Consider the following 21671-nt stretch of genomic DNA (forward strand, 5'->3'; position numbering starts at 1 on the left):
AAGTTTTCAATCTTGGATTTAGTCTCCCCATTGTGTTTCACACTGATTTGCATATTCACAGAACATTTGTATAGTAGTAGGAAAAGTTAGTGAGAAATTTAGATACATATCATAAACAAGACAAACAGTACGTGGGGGGAGAAAATCATAAGAACAGGCTGGAATGGAGAAGTATAATAAAAACAATGAGTAGAAGTGTGCCTCTTTTTTATGTGTGCAACATTATTTTCTTAGCTTCAGTAAGAAATTTCATCAAAAGGAAGACAATAAAGGGTGTACAGTTAACTAAACCAATATGAATTTAGCTACTTAAAAGCTGTATCAAATTGCTTTTAACCTTCTGGTCTGTTTCTGTCCATTCTGGTGATATGTCCACTGAATCAATATGGTTTGAAAAAATATTTGGCAAATTTAAAAAATTTAAAATCTTTTGGCAGATTATGATAATACCCTACTTCTGCCTGAGAGATGTGAATAATTTTATTTCTTGGTTTGTTGGTTGATTCAGTGTGGTTTGAGTTTGGATTTTTTGGTGATTTTTTTTACAATATATTAGGTGGAGGAAGAACCCCGAAAGACCACCAACTTAAATTAGTTGATCTGTGACACAAACTCACTCTGTGAGATGTTTAAGTGATGTAAAAGCAAGCACCTTAGTACACTTGGGAACATGGAGCCTCTGTTGATTTGACGTTTATCTCCAACAGCTGAAGTCATTTAGACATGAGATCTCAGGGTTTCAGTAGATCATTATGGCCTTTACACCATTTTCAGATGAAGAGAATCTATATATGGCAGCCAGTTTTACTGCTGAAGAAAATCCAAGTCCTTTTGAGACACCAAACACCACTTATGTAGAACCACTGACCTTCCACAAGTAACTGGCAACATTCTCATTTACATATTGGAGGCACGTAATGACATGACAAGCATCTTGTACCACTGCCATGGAAGCCCCTCAGATCTGTATCACAAGACAAGCATCTTATACCACTCTGCCATGAAAGCCCCTCAGGCCATAGGTATTAAGTCTCATATGAAAGACTAGAAGTGGGAGACAGAACCTGTGACAACTGGATTGAAAGTGCAGAATGTTACTGCTAGGCCATCAGTGATGATTATGATGCTGTTGACAATACAGTTAACTGCAATGACATTGATTTTATGAGTACTCTGGGAAAAATGATTCCTTAACTTTCATCCATTTTTTAAAATCTATGATATAAAAATGTTTGACTTGCTATATTTTTTTATAACTTTATATTAGTCTTGCAACAAGGCGTAAAAATAAGACATCGGTAACTGAAAAAGTTGTTCTTACAAGAAATGATATAGTGTAAAAGTAGACAAATGATGCAACATCACTTCCACAGGCATGTTTTTTTTCCTGACAAATCATATAAGTTTACCAAAACATTTATTGGAAAAAATAATAACAATGAATCATAGAATTTGACCACACATTTAAAGCAATACAAGATTTAACTTTTATTCTAATCAAAAGCAGCATGCATGAGAACAAAGAAAAATAGCAAGACATATTGATCACTTTAGGAAACACAGAGTTTAGTAAGAATATAAATTCATAATTTCTGTATTAGAATAGAAATATCTATTATAAAATCTGTATTCATGGATGTTAAATTAGTAGGTATTAAGGGACTGATCAATGACATCTACAAATAATAAACCACCATAAAAATCTGTGATTTCACAGTATCAGAGACATACTTGGCTGACAGACAAACAAACAAAAGGACAAAAGACTGATTATAATGAATGAATACAAATAAAAATATGCAGTAGATTATATGATGTATATGAATTCAGTAGATTACCTCCAGCCAGCTGTCATTTAAATTGCTTCTGTCCCCAACCCAATATTAAAATCGCTTCTACCGCCCACTAACCCATAGCCAGAAATTATGTTAAAAAATATACTTCTGTAGGGGGGAGTGTTTTTCGATTAAAACGCATCTGACAGTGGATCATAATTTTTTTTAATTGCTTCTGTTGTGGGTTGGTTGAATTTGAAAGTGCCTTCCCCCTGGGGGGTATATGTTTTACTGGAAAAGCCCTGAAGTGAATTTATTAAACTATTTTTCAATCTAGCACACAACCAGTTTGCCCGTTACATCTTCATAATTTCAGGAGTGTACTGACCCATCTCCAGCACTCCTAACCAGGAGACGAGATGCATACCATTTGATAACACAGAATGTAACATCTGTGTTAATATGTCATATTATGTATATATACAGCACACTTACTTAATGGTGAAATGATGCACTCCTGTCACATATCGATACAATTATTGATAAACATATCAAATTTCATGGTCTTTTCATCTTTAAAAGGTATGTCATTGCTGGGATGGTGTCATTTTTATGTTTGGCAAGATGTCAAAGACTACCTGTTAGGTGTCTATGATTTTTATTCAACTGTTTAGGCCATTTCATGCTGGTCCATTTGGTCAGGTGCTAGACTCATCTGACGTGGATACTGTAAATGTTCTGCACTGCATTAATGTTTTTAAAACATCTTGGCACCATATTTATGTCTTCACTTAAATCTGGAATTCAGTACTCTGCTATCTTCAAAACAACTTCCTTTTGTAAAGGAAATTGTATCTTGAACAAGTATGAGTGTGGGTAAGCAGATGACTAAGAATCAGTGTGGGTAAGTGGATGACTAAGAATCAGTGTGGGTAAGCGGATGACTAAGAATCAGTGTGGGTAAGCGGATGACTAAGAATCAGTGTGGGTAAGCAGATGACTAAGAATCAGTGTGGGTAAGCGGATGACTAAGAATCAGTGTGGGTAAGCGGATGACTAAGAATCAGTGTGGGTAAGCGGATGACTAAGAATCAGTGTGGGTAAGCGGATGACTAAGAATCAGTGTGGGTAAGCGGATGACTAAGAATCACCTCCTTCACATAGTACTTCCTGCGTATGTAAATAAATGCCACAGCCACAAACACTCTTGTTTTCCAGTGAAAAGGAAATTGTTGAATTAGCAAATGGAAATGTAGCTTTCAGAAAGCGAATCAAATCGTTTGGCACACGGTGATACTCTTCAGCTCTACTGTTCAGTCTCCCAAACTCGAAGATATAAGACTTTATCTGATTGCTTGATAAAATTAACGATTATGTTACTAACACAGGTCATTAGAACATGATCTCCCATTCGGTTGCTGTCATAGCTACACGTAGGACAGCAGAGATCTGATTTTAATCAGAATGATGAACACTGTGACTATAACTTGCGCAGTTTGAAATCGGGTCCCATGCCAGTTCTTTGCTAATTTATTTTATCCCATCAGCACATTCAGTCACTGATTACATATATCTCTGTAAAAGGAGAGATTCCCAACTTGTTCCAGATGTACAATTAAAGTATGTTACAGCCACTTATGTACAAAGTTTTCTCTTTTGCTTTGTCAAGTTTGGATGTCAACATGTCCAGTATGTTATGCAGGAAATATGCCACAGTTGGTTCTGATTGGTGGCTATTGTTTTACTCTGTACTTGAATAATCGATAACCACCAATCAGAATTAAATGTGACATGTTTCTTTGCTTGACACACCGGAAGCATAAACCTCAAATTCAAAGCAAGTAGACAAGATGCAATGCAACAAAGAAAGTTTGTAATGTGGTTATTAAATAATCAGTAAATTACAAAAGTCATACATGGGGAACAAATGTGGAATGTGTTATTTACACTGATATGTTATCAGTGGCCAAGCATGCTTTAGATATAAAATAATCAGCAGGAATGGGATGTAGAGATGTATTTCAATCCATGTGAGTAAGCCACCTTGTGTCTGTCAATTTCTTGAAGACAAGTGTTGTCAAAAACTAGTTTTTCTGAAGAAATGTCACCTGCTATGGCTGTATCAAATGAATTGTCAATTTAACGAATAAAAATAACTGATAACAACTGATAACAATCCATGACTGCGAAGATTGAATTAACTTGTACAAGGTGAGTATCATTTTGCATCGATCCTTCACCTCTTATTTTGGCATGGAGAAGTATCGATATATCGATTAAATGCCTAACATGCATACACACACTAACCAAATTATCCTGCTCAGGCAAAATTAGGCATCATTTTCCTGTTGGTGTTTTTGTTTTGGGAATAGTTGTCAATGCTATTTTCCTGCATTTAGGGTTTGGGGACTACAATCTATAACACAATGTCATAAAAAGCAGGAAATGTTGAATACTTTTAAAGCACCAGTGTTATTTATACATGTAGCTTTTACATTTAGGTAAATTTTTCAGACACAATTGCATGCAAAGTTGAAACTTCATCTTAAGGGTATGACTAACTGCTCCAGTGGCCTAGTGGTTAGAGCGTCCACCTTGGATGCAGGAGGTCGTGGATTCGATCCCTAGCTGAGTTATATCAAAGACTTACAAAAATGGTACTAACAGCTGCCTTGCTTGGCGCTCAGCGTTAAGAGGTTAGTGTTCAGCCTGGTTGGCCTGGTCTCAGGGTAATGTGACTGGGTGGGACATCATGCTACATGTCTGCGGCATGATGCCCCAGTGCTAGACATCACTATAAACTGTTACACTGCAGACATCATAGCGTTATGACTGAAAAATTGTTAAAGTTACGTTAAAAATCCAAATCACAACACAACAACACATTAGAGTATAACTAAATACACGTAAAATGAATATCATAGTGACCTAATTTTCTTCCTCTCCTGAGTTTGTTAGGTTTTGGGATGTCTATCCACAGCATTTCACGTAACTGTTAATTTGTGGATATTATTTTTTACAAACAAAAACAATCTACTTGTTACAAAAATGGGTTTAGCATATTATTTAGTTTTTGCTCGTCTTAAACTGAGGAAGGAGAACATGTATCATCTTCTGGAGAGAAATTCTCCAGCAGTATGGTCATTTTCACCAACTTGCTCCAAATTCTTCAAGCAAGTGTTCCACATAAAAGCCTTATTGGCATGATTCATTCATGTGTTCCACATAAAGGCCTTATTGGCATGATTCATGCATGTGTTCCACATAAGGGCCTTATTGGCATGATTCATGCATGTGTTCCACATAAAGGACTTACTGGCATGATTCATGCAAGTGTTCCACATAAAGCCCTTACTGGCCTGATTCATGCATGTGTTCCACATAAAGGACTTACTGGCATGATTCATGCAAGTGTTCCACATAAAGGCCTTACTGGCATGATTCATGCATGTGTTCCACATAAGGGCCTTATTGGCATGATTCATGCATGTGTTCCACATAAAGGACTTACTGGCATGATTCATGCAAGTGTTCCACATAAAGCCCTTACTGGCCTGATTCATGCATGTGTTCCACATAAAGGCCTTATTGGCATGATTCATACATGTGTTCCACATAAAGGCCTTATTGGCATGATTCATGCATGTGTTCCACATAAGGGCCTTATTGGCATGATTCATGCATGTGTTCCACATAAAGGACTTACTGGCATGATTCATGCAAGTGTTCCACATAAAGCCCTTACTGGCCTGATTCATGCATGTGTTCCACATAAAGGACTTACTGGCATGATTCATGCAAGTGTTCCACATAAAGGCCTTACTGGCATGATTCATGCAAGTGTTCCACATAAGGGCCTTACGGCATGATTCATGCATGAAAGTGATCATAAAATGCACAGACAGGACCACCAATTACTAAATGCACTTTTGCTATGTTGATATGACTGAGAGGAACTTTGGGGTTATGAATACGAACACAGACAAAAATAATTTGGGAAATTCACTGAGATTGATACTAGGCATTATAGTTATCACCTCTTCTGTCCATCTGTATGTCCATTTAGATTCTCCAGTGTAAAACAAAAATTTCTCTTAATATAAATTTTCCCAAATATCTAAGAATGCTGATCAACCTGTTGCAGATTTCTTTTGTTATCTCCATACCATTCTACCAAAATCATACATGAGAAGGGTGGGGTGGGTCATATTAAAGCAATCCTTGGTTTGGGATTATATAAAAAAATTAAATGGTACAAAATGAATGGCAGCATAATGAATATATTGTAAATCTATTATTTTTACATAACTCAATTTAAAAAGCAAAACAATGATCTGGTAATAAGTTTCAACCAAACAGTAAATAGTTAGCACAGTGGTTGAGAAAATTAATAGTAAGCGCTCCCTCATTATCACAGTACCTGTTATAAGGTGAGAACAATCATGGATCCCATTTCATTGAATGGTCATTAAATTATATGCATTAAAACTTCAGTATAAGGTAGACTCACTATAAGGCTCATCATTATAACACAGTTCCCGTTATAAGGTGAGAACAATCATGGATCCCATTTCATTGAATGGTCATTAAATTATATGCATTATAACTTCATTATAAGGCTCATCATTATAACACAGTTCTTGTTATAAGGTAAGAACAATCATGGATCCCATTTCATTAAATGGTCATTAAATTATATGCATTAAAACTTCATTATAAGGTAGACTCACTATAAGGCTCATCATTATAACACAGTTCCCGTTACAAGGTGAGAATAATCATCGATCCCATTTCATTAAAATATAGTTTAATCATATGCATTATAAGGTAGTCTCACTATAATGCAGTACACTATATGGCTTCTGTTATAGTGTTGTAAAGATACAGTATCATAACATAATAAAAATGTAGTAGTGAAACATTATTAATATTAAAAACATAAAAAATAACTAAATTAACAGGAAAAACCTTCTCATATGGTATATGATTTATATGTTATTGAACAAATAAAACCAGGAAATACTTGTTACAAGAAATGTCTTAAAAACATAGCTGAAAAACATATAAAATTAAAGGCTTGCACCTGTTTCTGTATAGTTACACTGATTTCATGCAAGTCAAGACTTAAAAGAATAAAAAGCCTAAAATACAAAATTAAATCAGTGGACTTGCAGTTGAAATCATTATTTCTAATGAAATTATGACCAGATAATAATGAATATTCAAGTGTATGGACACACTGTATAAACAGTCCAAATATTTGAACTTAAATAGGTATGTTCAAATTTTATACTTGAGATTGCCCTGATGAACTACGAGTTAAAAAGTTGACTACCATATATATTCACTAATAAACTGAGTCCAACTGCAAACAACACAGACCCTGATCTGCTGCTTCAAAATACACCAGCAGATCTGGGGTTTTATTTGTTCTACTGATTACTCCTAATAAATTGTACATACCCAGATCTGGCATAAATGTGCCAGCAGATCAGTGTTTGTGCAGTATGGAGTGGGACTTTTATGTGCATATAAATAGTAAAACCTCGGTTTAATAATTTTTCAAAGCTGATGATACAATGATTACTTAAAACAATGATTACTTAAAACAATGATTACTTAAAACAACGGCATTTGATTTTTTTTACATGTCTACTTTGCATTACAGCAGAAACTGTCCTGACAGACAAAAATCTGCCAAAAATTAATGGTCAATCAAGACAGGTGGTTTCCCAAGGCAGTTGTTTTTCAAGACAGGTTTTACTGTATTTAAAAAATTCTAACACCTTCCTGCACTTTCAGGAGAACAAAATACAAAATATCAACTGATACATAGTATCAATGCTAAATATACACTGTAGTATCAATGCTAAATATACATCATAGTATCAATGCTAAATATACAACATAGTATCAATGCTAAATATACATCATAGTATCAATGCTAAATATACATCATAGTATCAATGCTAAATATACATCATAGTATCAATGCTAAATATACATCATAGTATCAATGCTAAATATACAACATAGTATCAATGCTAAATATACATCATAGTATCAATGCTAAATATACATTATAGTATCAATGCTAAATATACATCAGTAAACATGAATCATCCACAAAATACAATATATGTATATAGAGCTATCAAAAGAGTAGGCATCTTAGCAGTAGATATATTTGTGTAAATTTTAAATATTAGCCAACATTAGCTTCCTACATACAGTAGGTCTTCTCCTGAATGAGTCTATTCTGACATTCGTGTTTCCATCAAAGTCAAGGAAAAATACAAAATCTTTCTCAAGAAAATGAAATGGGAAAATGTGTATCACATTTTGTTACACATTTCTGGCATTATGCCTCATTTAGACCCGAGGTCAGGCTATCTTAATTGAGAATCCATCCTGGAATGTATATGCTAAACAGTGTGTCTCTTGTACCTGGGTTAACTATGTATAATCATACACTAGCTGTCAGTAACTGATACAGAGTCGAATGTTTAGCAGGTTTTAACATCCTGCAATTCTAATTTTCTTATAACTTAAAATGGTGCAAATTTTAAAACCTTTTGCATGCTGTTAAATGTCAACAGATCAGGTTCCTCAATCAAGGATATGTATCACCTTCACTCCCCTCCCTTCCTCCCTATGGTCAAGATACATGTACCAAGCAAACACATAATACAGTCACCCAGTTCCATGCTCTATAAACAGTGCTAACCCAAACTAAATAGACTGGTAGATAGAATCCCATTTTTGAAGTAAGACAAGTAAACATTTCCAAGGCACTAGTTTGGGACAAGTACTTTTTTTCCTATTTTAAACCAAGCTGCCCAAGTTTGATACTTTAATCACTTTATATACTTTTCTCTGGCCATTCATGTCCTCTGGGCATATTGGGAGCTTGAATCTACCTCCCTATATGTTCATTCACATTTTGTAATATATCTACCATAAATGGTCATTGATAACTGTCGCATGTGTGCATGTTCTATTACTGCTAGACCGGAAATGGGTTAAAGAACAAATTATCAACCAATCAAACACTTCAAATAAATCTGGTATAATGGTTAATTAGCATTGTTTTAAACAAACTTTTGCTACGTTTTGTTTACTCAACCCAGATAATCACAGCCTGATATCCCTTTGAAATCAATCCAACAAGTCAATGCAGTTCAATTTCCTTTATGAACTGATTAAATGACAATAATGATTCTTTAATTTCTGTCACAGATTTATAGACAGTATTAACTTTAACATGTGACACTGCATTTTAATCAGAACAATTAGGCTAATTAAGGAGCCATCTGTGTTTGCATTAAACAACAAAATTCATGTTATGATCACTTTATAATTCGTTGTCAAATGAGGTGGTCTTTTCTATTTGGATAAGATGAGTTTAGAAAATTATTTTCACAAAGAAGGGTATAAACAAGTTTCAAAGAAGGAAAATTCATGTGAAAGTGGAAGGATAAAATCTAAAGCTGCCATTGTGTTTGAGGTAACAATTTCTCCACAAGAGACATAAATCTGACTGGTGGCATAAAATGTAAAATTTGACACAAAAGATATAAACCTTTTCAACTACACCAGGATGAAATTATCCATGGCTTTAATTTACTGATTCTGAATGAAAAATGTTTTGCAGTTATTGCAAACAATATTCCAAATAGGCTCAGGCTGGAAATCTAGCCAGTGTATTCGTCAGTGAAACTGAACAATTCAGGACTTAATCAATCAAGTCTGATGACAGTTTTGGACCTCACAAAGTCTATGCATCACAATATATGCATGACACTAGCTGCATATGCAAATAATTCCTGACGTTGGAGTTGCTGACACTCCACCTGGAAAGGCCATTTTACAACTACATGAGAATTAAACGAAGAAAGAAAAGCCAACTAACTTTCCCAATGCAGAAAAACATTTTCTAATATGAAAATGCACTCCTGGACAAGAATGGTGATGAACTTAGAGCTAATTATAAAAACTGATTCAGGGCATGAGAGTTTGTTCTCTCAACTGACAAAGTCTTGAGAATACATGCTAGGGAAAGATTCTACCCTATGCTACTCTATGGGGCAATAAATAGTATAGATTTATAAGACAGTCATCACGATGGCTGCCATACTGAATGCATGATTGGCACTATTTTCATCTAGGACCAACTAGGTATCATAAAAAGTCTACTAGTGAAAACACCATGTTGATATATCACTGACTTGGAAAGCAGCAGAAAATTTTAAGATACTACCTTCCATTCAGGAGGAGTAGTAGAAACAAGATCTTCAAGGTGACTGCTGTGGCAACCACTTTAAATGTCAAATCAGCATCATTTAAAACAAACTGGACATCACAAGAAGTCCTCTGGTGAAAACCCATCATCGATATGACTTTCTGGTCAAACAGAGTTGTTATAAGATCATGGCCATAATGGATCTCAGAGTGGCACCATTCAGGAACAATGATATGATTTTCAAGATGGCTAAAATGGCAGCCATATTGGATGTCTGATTGACACCATTTTAAGTTTTTTTTAGAGAAAACCCCATTCTGACATGGTCATCCATTCAGAATAAGATTTTCAATACAGCAGCCATGGTGGCCATGTTGGACATCAGATTGGCACCATTTTCATTTAGGACCAACTAAACATCACAAGAAGTCTTTTAGTGAAAACCCCATGTAGATATGGCTATCTATGAAGGAGTAGTCATAACAAAATCAAGATGGTCACTGTAGTGGCCATGCTGTATGTAAGATTAGCACCATTTTAATTCAGGAACAACCCAACTTTATGAAAACTATTTTAGTACAACCCCATGTTCATGTGACCATACAGAAGTAGCAATAATAAGATTTTCAAGATGACTGCCATGGTGGCCATTTCAGACACCTAATCAGCACCATTTCATATTTAGGACCCACTAGAAATCATAAGAAGTATTTTAGTGAAACCCCCATGTTGATATGACCATTCATGAAGGAAGAGTAGTGATTAAAAAAAATTCAAGAGGAGAAATGATAAGATTTTCAAGATGGATGCCGTGGAGTTCAAACTGGGTGTCAAATTGGCACCATTTTTATTTAGGACTAACTAGACATCATAAGTCTTTTTGTGAAAACCTCATGTTGAAATGACCATCAATGTTGGAGGTGTAACCCCAATTTTTTTATGAAGATGGTCACTCTGATGGCAATATTGGATCCAGAACCACACCATTTTCATTTAGAACAAACCAAACATTATAAGAAGTATTTCAGTGAAAACTCCATGCTGATAAGAAAATCCATTCAGAAGGAGTAGCACTACCAAGATTTTCAAGATGGCAGCAATGTTGGCCATTTTGGATATCTAATCAATTTTAGGACCAACATATCATAAGAAGTCTTTTAGGGAAAAACCCCATGTTGATATCACCATCCAGCCAGGAGGAGTAGCAATAAAACAAATCAAGATGGCCACTGTGACAGCCATACTGGATGTCTGAACACCACCATGTTCACTTATGACCAACTAAACCATGGGATGAATAGGTGTATAAAGTTTCATGGCAATCCTTTAAGTAGTTTAGTTTATGATGGACAGACAGACAATAGACAATAGATCATCCCAAAAGCTCTTCTGGTCTATGACCAGTACAGCTAATCACGTAAAAGACAAACCGATTTGGCAAGTGTACCAACTCAAAGAGTAATTTTTTTTAATGGATTTTACTACTTGTACCACATGTACTCCCGTATAAGTCCAAGTGCAAACTACAAAGACAAAGATCTCATGCTGTATAATGCACTGGCAATTCTGGGTATATGCAGTTTGTTAGGAGTAACAATTAGAACAAACAAAATAGACCTTGATCTGCCAGTGCAGTATGCGATCTCAGATCCAGGTCTATGTTGTTGGACTCGACCTCTAAGTCAACATATATGAAACATTACATTTCATCCATACTGCTCATATCAGAAACTAAATAAAAATGCCAGGAGACAAGTTTTTGCCCTTTCCATTTTGATTAATTTCATAGTCAAATAAACTGAATAATATACCATGTTATGAATGCTGTTTGTGAACATGGAGAACTAACACACACACACACACACACACACAGAGAATTATCCCAACATCCTGTGATATCTTGACACCTGAGATCCTTTAGTGTTAATTCAGCATTGTCGCTGTTGAAAAAACTACAGATATCATCTCCCAATATGACTGATGTGACCCTGTAAATAGAAATAATAATATAAATATGATCTCTCTATACAACAGATATGACTATACGGAAATATTAATACTGTCAATGTTGTCTCTATATGACTGATATGACTGTCTAACACTGCCAATATTGTCTCTACATGACTGATATGACTGTCTTTGGAAATATTAATACTGTCAATATTGTCTCTATGTATGATTGATATGACTGTCTAACACTGCCAATATTGTCTCTGCATGACTGATATGACTGTCTTTGGAAATATTAATACTGTCAATATTGTCTCTATATGACTGATATGACTGTCTAACACTGCAAATATTGTCTGTACATGACTGATATGACTATCTCTGAAAATATTAATACTGTCAATATTGTCTCTATATGACTGATATGACTGTCTAATACTGCCAATATTGTCTCTGCATGACTGATATGACTGTCTTTGGAAATATTAATACTGTCAATATTGTCTCTATGTATGACTGATATGAATGTATATGGAAATCTTAATACCATCAATATCATCTCCGTATATGACTATTGTTGTTGTATAGTTTAAAGGCATTTATCAGAGCAAGATAGGCTACACATCGTGGCCAGTATAGCTGGTGGAGGAAGAACTCTGGAAAACCCCAGGAAGAACCACCAACCCACCAGAAGCTACTGGCAGGCTTTCTCACATAGCCACGCTAGGCAAGCTTGAGACTTGAATCCACACAGACAGAGGTGAGATAGCAGTGATCCGGAATGGTGAGTGCTTTAGATAGTATTAACTGGGAAAGTAACAACTTTAAATCAGCTATTTGTCTAAAATCCCAACCCCCATTTGTATTTGCTTTCTTCATATACTTCATATACACAAGGCAATTATTTATTCATTACAATAATCAAGCATTATGAGCTTCAAGACAAATTTTCAGCTCTTATTTGATAAATTTCTGATTTAATGATTGGTAATAAAAAAAATTAAGAAATATGACTTATTTAGCCTTTATTGTCTAAAGTAGATTTGGATGTCCGTGGTACCATAGCTATCTTAAAACAACATTCATATAAAAGTTCACATTTTGAATTACATTTATAGTATCTAAACTTAAGTTATTTACCATGTCAGAACTGGTTAAAACAAAATTTTGTAGGTGAAAACATAATGAGAGCTCTTGCTGTTTGTGCCAACTACTCCAAGATCAAAGCAAAGCTGATTATAACTACATACATGTATTTATTTTGTGTTAAATATCATGCAAAAATATACTTTCCACTATAAATAAAAGCCACATCTTTACAATTGTTTAAGTCAGTAATAAATGTGAAATTTAAACTTATGTAGCCACTCCGTGTTTTGTATTTTTTAAAAATTTGTTTATCCAAAGGAAAAAGATACTTGGTGACATTACGGAATGCATGACATGTACATTTGTCTTTGACATTTTCTGTGTTTTTACATTTTAATTTCACATCTAAAGCAATCTGTAAAGGTTCTAATTCATGATAACTTCCCAGCCAAAATGCTGTCGTGAAAATTCAAAATGCATTCAAATTTATTAAAATCTGGATTTGGACAAGAACAATGAAGAATATAAGAAAACGAAATAAATCAGTCAATATTATTTCCCACGACAAAATTTTAACAGGGTTTAATTTAACTGGATTAATATCATGAGCCACCATCTGGTTATAATTCTAGTGTACATGTACTGTAGTATTATTCATAGTTATAACTCTGGTGAACTGTACTATTATTATTCCTGGTTAAAACTCTGGTGAACTGTACTATTATTATTCCTGGTTATAACTCTGGTGAACTGTACTATTGTGTACTGTACCATTACCCATGGTTATAAAGTCTGGTGTACTGTACTGTTGATGGTTGTAACTATGGTGTATAGTACTATTATTCATAGTTATAACTCTGGTGTTCTTTACTATTCATGGTTATAACTGATGTACTGTACTTTCATGGTTATAACTGATGTATTGTACTATTTCATGGTTATAACTTTGGTGCACTGTACTATTTATTCATAATTATAGTTCTGGTGTACTGTATATGTACTGTAGTATTATTCATGGTTACAACTATTGTGTACTGTACCATTACCCATGGTTATAAAGTCTGGTGTACTGTACTGTTGATGGTTGTAACTAGTGAACTGTACTATTTATTATTCATGGTTATAACTGGTGTACTGTACTATTCATGGTTATAACTGGTGTACTGTACTATTTCATGGTTATAACTGGTGTACTGAACTATTCATGGTTATAACTGGTGTACTGTACTATTCATGGTTATAACTGGTGTACTGTACTATTTCATGGTTATAACTGGTGTACTGTACTATTCATGGTTATAAACTGGTGTACTGTACTGTTGATGGTTGTAACTAGTGAACTGTACTATTTATTATTCATGGTTAATACTGGTGTACTGTACTATTCATGGGTATAACTGGCATACTGTACTATTCATGGTTATAACTAGTGTACTGTACTATTCATGGTTATAATTGGTGTACTGTACTATTCATGGCTATAACTGGTGTACTGTAAATTATTCATGGTTATAACTCTGGTAGACTCTACTGCTCAAACACTTTCAACACCATTATGTCTAATAAACAAAAGTTTGTGATTCAGTTTATGACATGACTGTACAGACATTGCATAGTTCAACAATGCTGTTCTCTCATTTGCTGTGTGTTATGCCACAGCATAATACTATATAAGCTTGCTATATACACCGCTCCGGTGGCCTAGTGGTTAGAGCGTCCGCCTCGGATGCGGGAGGTTGTGGGTTAGATCCCCGGTCGCATCATACCAGAGACTTAAAAAAAAAATGATACTAACAGCTGCCTCGCTTGGTGTTCAGCATTAAGAGGTTAGTGTTAGGACTGGTCGGCCTGGTGTCAGGATAATGTGAATGGGTGGGACATCATGCTACATGTCTGCGGCATGATGCCCCAGTGCTATACATCACTATAAAATGCCACAATGCAGAGTAGCGATATGACTGAAAAATTGTTAAAGCTACATTAAAAATCAAAATCACATCACAAGCTTGCCATAAAAGTCAAATCCAATTGCAAACTGCAAAGACCAAGATCTGTTGTGACCTAAAGCTCAAGATCTGTTGTGACATAAAGCTCAAGATCGGAGTCTATGTAGTTAGGAGTAATCATTAGAACAAACAAAACACACCCTGATCTGCCAGTGTATTATATAATGGAAGATTAGGTCTATGTAGTTAGGAGTAATCATTAGAACAAACAAAACACACCCAGTGTATTATACAATGGAAGATTAGGGTCTATGTAGTTAGAAGTAATCATTAGAACAAACAAAACACACCCTGATCTGCCAGTGTATTATATAATGGAAGAGTAGGGTTTATGTAGTTAGGAGTAATCATTAGAACAAACAAAACATGCCCAGTGTATTATACAATGGAAGATTAGGGTCTATGTAGTTAAAAGTAATCATTAGAACAAATAAAACACACCCTGATCTGCCAGTGTATTATATAATGGAAGATTAGGTCTATGTAGTTAGGAGTAATCATTAGAACAAACAAAACACACCCAGTGTATTATACAATGGAAGATTAGGGTCTATGTAGTTAGAAGTAATCATTAGAACAAACAAAACACACCCTGATCTGCCAGTGTATTATATAATGGAAGAGTAGGGTTTATGTAGTTAGGAGTAATCATTAGAACAAACAAAACACGCCCAGTGTATTATACAATGGAAGATTAGGGTCTATGTAGTTAAAAGTAATCATTAGAACAAACAAAACACACCCTGATCTGCCAGTGTATTATACAATGGAAGATTAGGGTCTATGTTGTTAGGAGTAATCATTAGAACAAACAAAACACACCCAGATCTGCCAGTGTATTATACAATGGAAGATTAGGGTGTATGCTGTTTACAGTTGGAAGTAGAGATGGTAAGTTATACTGCTGCCATGATGTTTAAGATATTCTGAATATGCATGTTATGCAATGGATGTGCAGACAGACTCACAGGCTGACCAGCTGCACATTGTGGACACTGTCTATTCCCTTGTCTTGATACAGCTTTCTCTACCAGTCCCACACCTCCTACACCTTGATTTCTGTTCATGTTAAATGACGGACATAAAGGAGTGACCTGTAATTTCAAGAATATCTCTTTTCAAAAATATTCTCTCAATGAAAAAATGGTTTCTGAAATTACACATGCAATTTGCATGCTTTTCCTTACAACTTACCTTCGATTATTTCAAGAAACACTGAATATGAATTTAAGGAACAGACACTGAAACTACTCTAATCTGGCAATAATCTTTTTCTGTCTATGATATATAGGTTATCAGTTTACTCTGAAGGTTCATTGAGTTGTTAGAATGACCAGTCTGCAAACGAGAAAGGATTATCTAAAAAAGGGACATCTGATTATTTTTGCATTTCCCAATGAGTAGATGTGTTTCAAAAATCTGAAACTGAAATATTATTTCCCCTGCACTAGATATTTAAATGATTCACGAACAAAACTGTTGCAGATATAGTACCAACAAAATAAATATTATTGTTGTACCAGTAGCTAATGAAATTAGACACATGTGCTGCGTATTGCTACGATTCATAATACCTGCCTACACAATGATACATTATTTATGCAAATACTAATTTTTTGGTCTTTTCATCTTTCTTGGTCTGCGAGTGGTAAGGTAGTGCTGTTTTATGTGTTGATATCTTGATTATATTTCAGTATGCAGATTACAGATATACATAGAGTTAACATCTGCTCATGTGCCATTCTCATCCCTGATAGGATAAAATAAAAATACTTCCAAAACAGACTACCAGTACCTGTTAGTTGTCACTGATTTTTCAGGCTGCTCCACGTTATCAGATGCAGTTCTCAGCTTTGTCACCAAACCCTTTGTTTCTGCACTGCGTGAACGCTTTACAAACATTTTATTTCATGTCATAACTTAAATTTGGAGGGCATTACGTGTTTTTCAAAACAAAAAATGGTGCATTTTCCTCCAAAAGGAAAACTGTACCTAGAACAAGTCTGAATGTGGGAGCAAAAATGTCTAACAACCAAATCCATCTCACTGTACTTACTGCAGATGCAAAACAACTGATGCAGACACATGCAATCAACCCCTACTTCCCTTCTACAAATTAAGACAAGGTCACAAGAACTAATGTGAAATGGAATCTGCTCCTTCACCAATTCTGTGATAATGTTTGTTTCATCCCAACGCTGAATTCAATCACTGATTACAAATATCAACAAAGAAGGAGACATTCCAAACTTGTTCCACATGTACAACCTAAGTACTTTACAGATCATTTGCACAAAGATTCTTTTGCTTCGCACCTATTTGGATTAAGTTTTGATGCAATGCTTACTATGTCATGCAGTGAATAAGCTGCAATGAGTTCTGATTGGTGGATATTGTTTTATCCATGATTTTATCAAACAATAACCACCAATCAGAACTGAATCTAACATACTTCACTGCATGACTCATCAGAAGTGTAGCCTTCATATTCAATCCAAGTAGACAAGATAGGAAGCAACTGTGAAGCTTCGTATAAAAGTGGTCATTCAATGCCCAGTAAAATGTTTAAATCATACATGAAGAACAAGTCTGGAATGTCTCCTTTATATTTATATGGTTATCAGTAGCTGAACATACTGACAGGATAAAATAATTGGCATGGAATTGGTACCTTGTGTTTATTTTTTTTCTTAAAACTGAAGCAATTGAATGAATATGCCTGCAACAGCAGTCTCAAATGAATTCTCAAATTAAAGAATGAAATGGCAAACAACTAATACTTATGCATAACAGGTGAAGATTAAAGAAACTTGTATAGGGTTAGTATTATTTTGTAGATTCTTCACCTCTTGCATGAAAAAGTATTAATATCTCAACTAATTGTTTGAGCCCTAGCAGCTATACTGGAATCACTGAACATGTGGTCATGTTTTCTTACCTGTTTTCAAATTTGTATATCATACAACTTGCAACAACTAACATATGGAAAAACCAGTTTAAACCATAAGTTGTTATTGTTATTGTTGTGGGGTTTAACGCCATTTTTCAGCACACGATAGGCTATACATGGCGGCCAGTATTATTGGTGGAGGAAGAACCCAGGAAAACCCCGGAAAGAACCACCGACCCACGAGAAGCTACTGGCAAGCTTTCTCACATACCCACATTGGCTGAAAACCATAAGTTGATGGTGGATGCTGGAAAATACAAAATGGTCTGTTATATGTACTAGACACTTACATCCATTCAGTGTAAACTCGTCTAAAACTTTAGCTAGGGCACTTACAGCCATTCAGTGTAAACTTATCTAAAATGTTAGCTAGGGCACTTACATCCATTCAGTGTAAACTTGTCTAAAATGTTAGCTAGGGCACTTACATCCATTCAGTGTAAACTCGTCTAAAACTTTAGCTAAGGCACTTACATCCATTCAGTGTAAACTCGTCTAAAACTTTAGCTAGGGCACTTACATCCATTCAGTGTAAACTCGTCTAAAACTTCAGCTAGTTCAAATACTTTGTGTACATTCACCTTTACCTGCAAGCATAAATCAGAGGTATTTGAAGAACTGATGCCAGAACCATGATGCTCCCAGTCCATTCTGTCTGTTGGCACTTCCCCGATTTGAGATTCCATGAATTTTGGAATGAGGTCTGGAGTTCCAAAGCATTTCTGACGTTTCTGGATTATAGAAAGTATTGATAGATAATAACCTTGTAGTGGTCAGGGTAGATCAGATTTACCTGTCCTTAATTTCCATGTACATACAGTAATTAAAACTAAATACTAATATATATGGTGAAAACAAAATTATGTAAAGGGCATCTGCTTGGATATTTTTCAGGACATGAAACCCATATATATATATCTAAAATGGTCAGAGAAGAAAAGCAGAGGGTCGAAGGATCACTCAACAGAAGACTCAAAATATTATACAGTCAAATATGTTGTTTCAAATGAAAAACCCATCGGAACATGTATCACAAATCCCACATGACACCGTTCTTAATAGCTAATCTTCACATGTATTTGTTTATGCTGAAAGGATGCTGTCTGGCATGATAGTGATTATTTTTGGCATAATGCCAAATTTACTTGTACTTTAGTCATTGAAACCAGTCTGTCATGTATTTAACCTCTACATATGGTTTACTTCTGAGCTAATAATCTGCTAAATACTAGACACCATTTGTTGCCAAACATGGTACCTAGGAGAACTAGTCCTACAATGTAAGACATAGCACATGTTTTTGTTTTAGTGCTGACACATCACCCCACTGAACAAAAAATATCGGGTGATGTGTCTTACGTTGTAGGACTACTAGGAGAATATAAGGTTTAGGGTTAATAAGGTCAATAATTGCCATTAATAAAAATTTCATTAATCGTCATTAATAAAAATTTCAATAATCATCATTAATAAAAATTTCAATAATCATCATTAATAAAAATTTCAATAATCATCATTAATAAAAATTTCACTAATCGTCATTAATAAAAATTTCAACAATTGCCATTAATAAAAATTTCATTAATCATCATTAATAAAAATTTCAATAATAGTCATTAATAAAATATCAATAACTGCCATTAATAAAAATTTCATTAATTGTCATTAATACAAATTTCAATAATTTCAATAATCGCCATTAATAAAAATTTCAATAGTCGTCATTAATAAAATTTCAATAATTGCCATTAATAAAAATTTCAATAATCGTCATTAATAAAAATTTCATTAATTGTCATTAATACAAATTTAAATAATCATCATTAATAAAACTTTCAATAATCATCATTAATAAAAATTTAAATAATTGGTTAGAATATAATAATACTGCACAAGATTTATGCAGCAAACTTTCAAATTTCTGGACAACATGCATGCATTTTCTAAATGGATAACTGTATATACATATAAAGTATACACACTGTATATGTACATATGGGACATATGTATAGAGTTTGTTGTTGTTGTTGTAGGGTTTAAAACCATTTTTCAGCACACGATAATGGTGGAGGAAGAACCCGGGAAAACCCCGGAAAGAACCACTGACCCAGGAGAAGCTACTGGCAAGCTTTCTCACATACCCACATTGGCAGAATCCGAGACTCGAACCCACACAGACAGAGATGAGATGGCACTGATCCATAACAGAGAGCGCTTTAGACCACTCGGCCACTCAGGGCCCCTGTATTTGTGGCAGTTGACTATATAGTGCCAAATAAGTTTACATATCCACAAAATACAAAATAAAGACAAAAAGTGGTAAAATTGTTAAAATACAAATGAAAAGTAATATTCTCAATTTCAACTTAAAATGTTCAAAATCGTCTCTGCATAAATACATAATGGGGCAAAAAGGCTGCATTCGCTAGTTCACCTCTTATGTAATGCAGGTTGGTGCATCAAACCTATATTCTAAATCCCTGAACCAGCATGGGTGGGTGTGCAAATTATGTGAATAAATTAGTCATACTTAGGAAATATGGAAACCGAGTTTAAAGCCTTTTGCTCACGTATTAATCTGGACACCACCTGAATTTTTGTCTGAATCTATATGATGGACTATTTTACACGAAAGTAAATCAAATATTTAGAACAGTTCGCCTGTTAAACTTTAAAATCATCTTACGCATAACTACCAATGCTCGGAAACCAAATTTACATAATGTTTTTGCTATGCAGTCTGCATAAGCCTACTGTTTCTCTTTCTGTACAATGCCGCTCCAAGCATATATGTCGGTCTTGATGTCTACAGAAAGGATATATTTTTGATCTTGGGATAAATTATTTTAATTCTGGATGAACTCTGTGCTAAAATTTAAAGTAGATAACGCCGGTGTCGGTGATCTAAATAAGAGTATACTTTTCTATACTGTGGCTGTTGGCTTTTTATGAAATTAGATTTAATACCAGTACTGTATATAGCAAGTCTTCTGAATCTGTTGGTTGTTTCCTTTTAGTGGAATCTGGCCAGAATGCTGTATTTTCAAACATGCTTTTAAAAATAAGCATTAGTTTAAATTTTGTTTTCGCTGACCTCAATAATCCCGCGAACCAGAGCGAGAGATTCCGGATGTGATGTGTTGCCTCCGGAAGAAAAAAAAAAAAAAAAATCCGATTCATCTGTGTATTTCATATATCTCCAGGTCAGTACGCACATCTTGGATGACATCAGCGCTACTTTATTAGACTCTGCACCATCGCTTCTATGTAAGCGTCTGTGCAATCTGGCATTTTAATACCTGATTTTGGATATTATCCCAACGTTAACAAGCTCAAATGATATGTTAAGATTAATAAATTAATTTTAAACACTTGACTGCAGTACCTGCTAAGCGTAGAGTAATATCAATCCTACAGATCAACAACATTGCGAAACTTTATTTGTAAACTGTCCAATCTGTCCAACTTGTAATAAATCAAGCAGCAGGGAGAGTGACCAGACCATTTCGGGGAGGGTCTATTTATGAAAAATAAAGCATTCTACGAAAATGAAAATTACAAGGTTAATAACGCCAAACCTAAGCCTCTAACCGACCGGGATTTTCTCTAATTGGGTTAGCTCATTTTGTTACTTTATCTTTGTCGTTCGTGTTTTTAAA

At 34.7% G+C, this 21671-nt stretch overlaps 1 protein-coding gene across 2 annotated transcripts; it reads right to left on the bottom strand.

Annotated features, from left to right (window-relative positions):
- Positions 1-192: 192 nt before the first annotated feature.
- LOC149795899 (uncharacterized) lies at positions 193-21129 on the bottom strand. Of its 2 annotated transcripts, none has more exons than XM_089965818.1 (4): positions 20986-21129; positions 18600-18743; positions 16031-16156; positions 193-12005 (listed from the first exon to the last, which is right to left on the bottom strand). In XM_089965818.1, the coding sequence occupies exons 1-4, from the start codon at positions 21079-21081 to the stop codon at positions 11979-11981; spliced, it is 393 nt and encodes a 130-aa protein (XP_089821944.1). In that variant the 5' UTR covers positions 21082-21129; the 3' UTR covers positions 193-11978. The 2 variants fall into 2 exon arrangements, with proteins under 2 accessions (XP_089821944.1, XP_089821943.1); XM_089965817.1 differs by having other exon boundaries at positions 20980-21129.
- Between the last annotated feature and the right edge of the window lie 542 nt (positions 21130-21671).

This window comes from Sinohyriopsis cumingii, chromosome 7, assembly GCF_028554795.1.
Source record: "Sinohyriopsis cumingii isolate HCF-2022 chromosome 7, ASM2855479v2, whole genome shotgun sequence".
Taxonomy (NCBI): Eukaryota; Metazoa; Mollusca; class Bivalvia; order Unionida; family Unionidae; genus Sinohyriopsis; species Sinohyriopsis cumingii.

Excerpts from the sequence above, each read along its gene's own strand:
- LOC149795899 (XM_089965817.1), bottom strand. The coding sequence starts at position 21,081 with ATGCTTATTTTTAAAAGCATGTTTGAAAATACAGCATTCTGGCCAGAT. Across the intron at positions 18,744-20,979 it reads ACTTGCTATATACAGTACTG|AAACGTCAGAAATGCTTTGG; the intron begins GTATTAAATCTA and ends TCTATAATCCAG. Across the intron at positions 16,157-18,599 it reads CCTCTGATTTATGCTTGCAG|GTCACTCCTTTATGTCCGTC; the intron begins GTAAAGGTGAAT and ends TTGAAATTACAG.